Source organism: Mauremys reevesii, linkage group 11 (genome assembly GCF_016161935.1).
Source record: "Mauremys reevesii isolate NIE-2019 linkage group 11, ASM1616193v1, whole genome shotgun sequence".
In the NCBI taxonomy this organism is placed as follows: domain Eukaryota; kingdom Metazoa; phylum Chordata; order Testudines; family Geoemydidae; genus Mauremys; species Mauremys reevesii.
The window spans coordinates 72,930,798-72,939,394 of record NC_052633.1 but is presented as its reverse complement, the minus strand read 5'-3'; the positions used below and the strand labels follow the sequence as shown (position 1 = coordinate 72,939,394).

The following is an 8,597-nucleotide window of genomic DNA, read 5'->3' as shown; positions in this document are numbered from 1 at the left end:
GATCCAATGCTCTTTCTAGTATGAAAGAAAAGCCTTACAATGTCCTAAAACTTTATTTCCATCTCTCTGTGTGTGTCTCTTTACCTAAAGTGTTCACATAATTTCTCTGAAAGAATCAAAGTGCCAATGGTTTAGTTGGCCTTCCACCTCTTCCTAAAGCTAAGATAAGCCAATCAAGAACAGAAAAAATATCATGTGATTTACAAGAGCTAGCATATGACACAAATAACAAATACTCAGAACTTCTTGTTTATGAATATTCAATCAGCTAAAATGTTTATACAAAAGAGTCTGTAAACAATTAGAATAAAAAAACAAATTTGTAAAAATCACATTATGTTCATGAATAACGTGTGAGAAAATGCAACGGCTAAACTAGTCAGATAAATAAGCCACAGCTAATCATTTGACAAGCTCTAGTGCAAAGTTTCATAAATAAATACACCCCCCTATGCTCCATTTTTCACTGTTCTCCCTTCTGCATTGTTTATCTGAGCTCAATTCCTGGATGTGGATAAAACAAATTACATGAAGTTTCTCTCAGCCAGAACTTCTAACTATTCTCTCAGCAAATACCGCTTTTAGTTAGCAACAAACTGGAACCAAGAGGAAAAGAAACAATTGCCTCTTGGGACAAGGAGGAAACAGAACATTTGCCAATGGACAGGACAAAAATAAAACAACTTCTTTAGTAAGCGTCCTGAAGTCTTCAAAATCTTCACCCCTTCCTACAAACCACCACTGTCACCTCAGTAAGGAGAAGTGTGTGGAGATAGGAATTGCTATGTTATATTCAATGAGCTGCTTCATAATTATTTATTATTTGTTACAATAACACAGGCAGTTTAGGGTCCCATTGTGCTAGGTCTGTACAGGCACATCTTGCTCCAAAAGAGCTTACATAGATTAACCAACCCACTCCTGTCTCCGAGTGAAGCTGGACCGCACACTAACCCTCCATAACCATCTGAAGAAGGTAGCTGCCAAGATGAAACCAAGGGTCAACCTGATCCAGAAACTAGCAAGCACAAGCTGGGGAGCATCAGCATCAGTGACACGGAGACCAGCGATGATCCTTATATACTCTGTTGCCAAGTTCTGTGCGCTGGTATGGATCAGAAGTAGCCACACTCGACTTGCTGATGTCCAACTGAACACTGCAATGCAGTGAATCACTGGAACCCTCAAGTCAACTCCAACACCTTGGCTGCCGCTTCTGGCGCACATTGCTCCCCCATCCATTCACCGCAACCCTTCGGGATCATGGAAAATGAACGTCTCCCAATCCAACGGAACCTTAACAATGTCCCTCACCACCACTTGAAGTCACGTAAGCCTTTTTGGACCCATGCATTTAACCTTTGCCAATGCAACTTCACCTCTGATGAAGCTTGGAAAGCAGAATTGAGTTCACAAGAAGTCACAAATACACACCTTGAGAAAGATCCGATGCAGTAGATCCCTGGCTTTGATCTCCTGCGAAGCTCATGGGCAACCCTAAACTGCATCAGTACAAATCATGGCAGATGTGCATGCTTGCTGCACAAGTGGAAAGTTAAAGATTCTCCAGTGTGCAGCTGTGGTCACCCTGAACAGATCATGGAACATATAACTACTCAATGCCCAATTTACAAATATGAAGGAGGTATCACAGTGATAGACTCCACTACTCCTGACACAATTATCTGGTTTAACCATTTGAATGTAAAATTATCATTGCTGCTCTACATCAGCCATACAAAGAAGACGACAAACCTACTGCAAACACCACACAGCTATGACGAGAGAATGAGCTGTATTCTATTCTGGCTCATGCATCATCAATAGATTTGTTAAATACACTCCATCTGAAGTTATTTTAATTTCTGGAAACTCATGCGTGGTCCACACAAAGGGTAACCTAACTTTTGTGGCAAGAGCCCTGCATTCTGCAGCACTTCAGCACAACAGACTGGAGATTTTGCAGCATCTTGAAAGAAATTAAAACACAGAAGTCTTCACTGGATTAAAGATGGAAATGAAAAACACCCTCACTCCATTGCCCAGTGTTTTTCAAATTGATATTACATTCAATTTATTTTATGTTGCCTCTATATTTGTAATTGTCATATTGAGATACACGTCTGGATTGAAAATGCTTAACTGTATTCTAGCAGTTGTTGGGTGGAAGATGAAGATTTTTTTTTACTTTTTGGTCTTTGGCTCTTGAGGAAGGATGTGAGGCATTTGGAGCTTGTCAAATAAGCACTATAGCTGGATGTTACAGTGATCTACAGTGAAAAAGTTAACTATTCTGATGCTGTAAAAGCAGCAAAGATCCAGACTAACACGGCTACCCCTCTGATACTATTCTGATGCTGACATTTGTATTAGCTTTCAAAGTTAACACCTTATTGAGGTGAATGGGCCAGTTTCCACCTTTCAAAGCTATTGTTTCAGGCTCTCTGCTTAGTTAATGTTTGGAAGGTTTTCTCTGCAATCATAAGACCTAGAAACTTATTTTTTTAAATGAAAGCTGATATTCTGGAGCATAAGTCAGTGGCAAAGGGTGAATTCTGTGACAGTTTCTACGGAGTTGGAATTGCAAAGTACACAAGGCCCTGATTACTAGTGATGATACATGAGCCAGAAAAAACAAAGGTTGACTTTTACATCCCATGATCCCAAGCTGATTGTGCTGCTCTGGCAGTTAGAAAAACAGTCTTTTTGCTAATTTGAGCTAGAATAATTGAGACACAAACAAGGAACCCTACAATGCACACTACCATCTTCAAAGCCACTTTTCAGAATTAGAAGCATGTTTTTACCCTAAGGCCTAATCTGCAATAAGGAAAAAAGATTTGGGTCAGCTAACTAACTCAAGATCAAATCCTAGTGAAGAAGACAAAGCAATTTGCAGTTTTCATACAAGTTAGCTGGTCAAGTTAAAGATAAGTCTCCCCTATAGTCTTTATTTCAACCTGCTAACATGTGAAAAATACAAACTAGCTAAGATTTTGCCTCGAGTTAGCTAACACAAATTAGGAACACACCTTTTGCCCTAGTGAAGACACCGCCTAGATGTCCCAATAACAATTTAAATTCAACATGGCAAAACCAGTATTTCTCATTCCCATATTCCTATGCACTGAATTGTTATAGCAACACTGCCTCCTACCAGTGAGCCTCACCCTTGCCCTGGAATGATCACCTCTAAGGGCAAAAAGGTAAAAGAAGAGTCTCCATGACCCATTCAGTTCTTAGCCTCTGTATAAGAGGGAGACAATGATTTTGACGGGGGTTGTGGGTGTAATCTTCTTTCCTTTCTCTTTGATTCTCATCCATCAGCTCAACAGTGACAATGGGACCAAATTAAGTCTTTCCACCATTTTCTATCTTGTACCAGCTTCACGGCTTCCTCTATTTCTCAGTCTTCCTCTATTCCTAGTTCTTTGCACTATGGAATGTATTGCCATGTATGGTATCCTTTCTGGGTCCATTCTTGACATTTGTCCAAACCACTGCAGTCATCTTTCTTGAATTGCCTGCAACAGTGTTATTTCTTATCACTTCATTTTTACTTCCTGAAGTCTTGAAACTCTCAGTATGCCCCTAAATCAGCTTATTTCTGCAGTCAAAATCTTTTGTCCATCGGCTTTCCTCATACTCCAGCAATCCAACCCATACAGCAGTATCAGCATGACAGTTGTCTCCTATACGCTGATTTTTGTTTGTAGATTCACAAATGAAATTGACCTCACAGCTTTGACAGAGGAAGATTTACACATAATAACTGACCAGGTAGACTGGGAATCAGAAAATCTGGTTTGAAGAGCAGCACAGAGAAGACAAAACCTATGACAACTGGAAGATAAAAGAAAAAGATAAAGGTCAAACTTGGAGACAAAGAACTAGAACAGATGGAAAAAACATTGTACCTTGGAGGACTAGTACTGAATAATGAGAATTGTGAAGATGATAAGAAGAATCAGACTAGCTGCTACAGCCTTTGGAGAACTCTGAAAGATCCGGAAGGCTAAGACATTTCAATAAAAACAACAATCTGGACACTCATCCACTAAGAAATAGATAAACTCACAAAATAATTTCATATAGTCTTTAGAATAGCAATCAAAGAATAAGAATCAGAGAATAGCTCTAGCTATTGGCCTTTGGGAGACCCAGGTTCAAATCCCTGCTCTACTACAGACTTCCTGAGTGACTTTGGGCAACTGAGTCTCTCTGTACCTTGGTTCCCCATCTGTAAAATGGGCATAACAGCATTTTTCCTACCTCCCAGGGATGTTAAGATATATGTGTTAAAGATTCTGAGGTCCTCAGATATGGTGGGAGCCATATAAGCACTTTAGATAGATGGCAACAAATTTGGTCCCGAACTTATACAGTTTCCGTGTGCAGAGTGTTAAATTTACTATCAAATGATGTAAAATAAACTAAAAAAAAAGAGTCAATTTCAATGGCATCAAAACTATTGCTGTGGACCAGATCCTGAGAGGTGCTGAGCAGCTCAGCTTCCAACTTCTGTGGGAGTTGAGAGCACTCAGCACTCTGTGGCATCCAGCCCCAAGGGTGCATCTATACATTCTCACTCAGATTTTCACAGACCGTTATTTTCTTCCGACATTCCCAATGGCTTCAAAATACCCAAACCCCTTGTGCAACAAGCAGTGCTGCATGTTTCCTAACTGCGTGGTGGTTTATGTTTCTTTCTGCCTACAACCATTTCTGGATTGGCATCGCAGACCTAAGTGGAAGACTAAACAATGCTAGAGCCCACAGCAGGAGAATTTTCTGAGTCTTATTCCTTGTTTCACTTAGGCAACCTTCCTGCCTCTCATCAGAGATAAAATAACTTGCCAACCCCCTAATTTAAAGAATAACATATGAGTTTCACATTCCAATCCCCAATTAGCAAAAGGAGACTTTTCAAACTGGAAGCGTGAAAACAGGGCGAATTCCTTGAAATGCATAAAAAGGAAGGATCAGCACCTGCCTTTTTGCAAGAGAAAACTGCTCCTACAGCACAGCATGTTTCAAACTATTTGACATCAGCGTCTGAAAGTGAATTTGATTCTTCCCTGCTCCTCAAACTTGAGAACTGAACAGAATGAATTTCATGGTTCTCCGTTCCTGTTTGAAATGGAAAAACAAACCTCTCCCTCATCCTTATTTTGGGTGCATGTTGCAGCTAGAAGGTACAATATGAATTTCAACAAAAGAACATCAGGAGAAGCTGACAGTTTTTTCTGCTATTAGGAACTTTCCTCCCCCTCTCCCCGAATGGTTGCAACAACCTGTTAAAACTTACATAGCTCAAAATGACTGAATCCTTCTCTCTTTGGTGCGAAAGGATGTCCAACCCCTTTTGCAAAGACATGTTCAGCTCTGAGTATTAAAACACCATGCTTTATACCTCTCTGGTTAAAGATTTGCCATTATTTTCATTATTCATCCCTATGGGCATTACAGAGTAACACATACAGAGCACTAAAGAGTTTTTAAAATTTGTTATTGTGTGTGTGTTTATAAAGATAAATAATTACACAAACTGCAAGGAAACAAGAAACTTAAAACCAGACAAAAAACCCCACAGAAGTAACAAAAGTTCTGAGATAAACCCACAAATGCAAGAAAACAGCATTCAGTAAGGAAATCCAGGCTGACACTTACATTTGTTCTGAAGTTACTGTGCCCCCCCCCACTCCCGCCCTTCTAACTGCACAAGTAAAAACTGGAAAGTCAACTCGAGATGACAAACCTAAATGTCCACGATTTTCTGGAGAGTGTAAAATCAGACCCTTGACATTTGTTTTCTGTAAGCTGAGCAAGATTTCACATCAAGTTGTTCAAGAGTTTTGGCTTTCTAAAGATCTTTACACACTTTATGCTACCTAGAAGCTCCAAACAAGATCAGGCAGTGCTGTGATGTGGGCAGTGTAGACACACTTTATCGCCAGGGGAAAGCTCTCCCAGCGATAAAAAATAACCAACCTGAACAAGGGGTGATAACTTTATCCTGGCGATAAAGCGCTGTCTATACTGGTGCTTTTCAGCACTCTAACTTTTTTAATCAGGGGAGTGTTTTTTCACACCCTGAATGATTAAAGTTTTAGCGCTGAAAGTGGCAGTGTAGACACAGCCATTATGTTAGCGATGTACCCTTAGGGTATGTCTACACAGCAAAGAAAAAAACCGCTGCTAGCCCAAGCCACACAACTCGGGGCTGTTTCATTGCTCCCCTCAGCCGCCTCTCCCTCCGGCTCCCCTCTGCCAGTCCCCGGCTCCCCATCAGCCGAGCTCCTCTCACTCAGGCTTCCCCTAAGCCACCACCTGCTGGGCTCCCCCTCAGCCCAGCTCCCTTCACCCCACTGAGATGTCTTTCACCTGCGCCGCCCCCAGGATCCCCCTGCCTCAGCTCCCTTCTCCCCACTGGAGTCCCTCTCACTTGCACCCCTGGCTCTCTCACAGTCCAGCTCCCCACACACACCCCCTCAGCTTCCCCTCACCTCAACACCCTCAGCCCACTGGGGTCCCCTCCCCCCCAGCTCTCCTCACCCACCCCCCAGGTTGCCCCTCAGCCTGTCTCCTCTACCCCACTGGGGTGCCCCTGCCCCCTCACCTGCCTCTCTAGATTTCCCCTCACCTAAGCTTCCCTCAACCCACTGGGGTCCCCTCACATACCCCCCCACCTCACCAGGGTCCCCATCACCCACCCACCCCTCCCGCAGCCCGACTCCCTTCACCAGCCCCCCCATATACTCCTCAGTCCAATTCCCCTCACCCACTGGGCCCCCGCACTGTTCCGTGCCCCCAGCTCCCCTCACATCCGGACACACACACCCCCGCTGTCCCGCTCCCACTCCATGCTCCCCTCACTTGCAGAGCCCCCCTGGGATCCCCTCACCTGCACACACCCCTATGCTCCCCTTACCTGCTGACACCCACCCCGTTCTCTCCTCACTTGCGGACCCCCGTCCCGCCCCCGGCTCCCCTCACCTGCGGAGCCCTCCCCCGCTGTCCCGCCGCCCCCGGGCTCCCCTCACCTGCAGAGCCCTCCCCCGCTGTCCACCGCCCCCCGTGCTCTCCTCAATTGCGGACCCCCCGCCCCCTCACCTGCGGACCCCGCTGTCCCGCCCCAGGCTCCCTTCACCAGCGGACCCCCACCGCTGTCCCGCCCCCAGGCTCCCCTCACCTGCGGACCCCCGCTGTCCCGCCGCCCCCGGGCTCCCCTCACCAGCGGACCCCCGCCGTCCCCCCGCCCCTGCGGAGCCCCGCTGCCCCGCCGCCCCCCCCCGGGCTCCCCTCCCCAGCGGACCCCCCCCGCTGTCCCGCCCCCCGGCCCCCCTCACCTGCGGAGCCCTCCCCCCCGCTGTCCCGCCCCCGGCCCCCTCACCTGCGGAGCCCTCCCCACGCTGTCCCGCTGCCCCCGGGCTCCTCACCAGCGGACCCCCGCTGTCCCGCCCCTCGGCCCCCTCACCTGCGGAGCCCTCCCCCGCTGTCCCGCCCCCGGCCCCCTCACCTGCGGAGCCCCCCGCCGTCCCGCCCCGCGGCCCCCCGCACCGGCGCCCGGCGCGGCGCTGGCCCCGTACACGTCCCGTCTCCGGACGCAGGTGCCCTGGCCCTGCACTAGCGCCTGCAGCGGCAGCTCGGCGCCGGGGTGCGGGTAGCAGCGGAGCCCGGCGGCGCAGCGCGGCGTGTACACCCCGCACGACTGGTTCTCCAGGCGGGCGCAGACCGGGCAGCAGCCGCAGCCGGGCTCCCGCACCAGCTCGGGGCAGGCGGCGGCCGGGGCGCAGGCGGCCAGGCGCTCGGCGGTGCAGGGCGGGCAGCGGAACAGCACCTCGGGCAGCGCCGGCCGCGCCAGCGCCGCCGCCAGCAGCAGCAGCAGCCGGAGCCAGGCGGCCGGAGCCTGGCGGCAGCGACCGACCCGCGGCAGCATCGTCGCGGCAGTGCGGGGCGGCGAGCGCGCGGGCAGGTGGCAGCCTCCTCCCGGCCCCCCGGGGAGCCGGCAGCCGCCGGGTCCTAGAGCCGCCCCTTCCGCCCACCCCGCCCCTCGCCTTCGTCTCCAGCCCAGTGCCGGGGGGGGCTCAGGGGCTGCCCCCCTCCAGCCCAGCGCCTGGGGCTCGGGGACTGTCCTCCAGCCCAGCGCCGGGGGTCGAGGACTGTCCTCCAGCCCAGCGCGGGGTCGGGGACTGTCCCCTCCAGCCCAGCGCCGGGGCTCGGGGCTGCTCCCTCAGCCCAGCGCCGGGGGCTCGGGGCTGCTCCCTCCAGCCCAGCGCCGAGGGGCTCGGGGGCTGCTCCTCCAGCCCAGCGCCAGGGGGGCTCGGGGCTGCTCCCTCCAGCCCAGCGCCGGGGGCCAGCCCAGCCCTGGGGGCTCGGGGACTGCCCCTCCAGCCCAGCGCCGGGGGCTCGGGGCTGCTCCCTCCAGCCCAGTGCCAGGGAGGGGGGGCTCGGGGGCTGCTCCCTCCAGCCCAGTGCCAGGGAGGGGGGGGCTCGGGGGCTGCTCCCTCCAGCCCAGTGCCAGGGAGGGGGGGCTCGGGGGCTGCTCCCTCCAGCCCAGTGCGGGGAGGGGGCTCGGGGACTGCCCCCCTCCAGCC

General features: G+C 50.1%; 1 protein-coding gene across 1 annotated transcript; it reads right to left on the bottom strand.

Annotated features, from left to right (window-relative positions):
* Positions 1-2,815: 2,815 nt before the first annotated feature.
* On the bottom strand, positions 2,816-7,965 carry LOC120374800 (insulin-like growth factor-binding protein 2). Its single transcript, XM_039495068.1, has 3 exons — positions 7,561-7,965; positions 3,778-3,843; positions 2,816-2,820 (listed from the first exon to the last, which is right to left on the bottom strand). Exons 1-3 carry the CDS (start codon positions 7,937-7,939, stop codon positions 2,816-2,818), a joined length of 450 nt encoding a protein of 149 aa, XP_039351002.1. The 5' UTR covers positions 7,940-7,965.
* Positions 7,966-8,597: the final 632 nt, after the last annotated feature.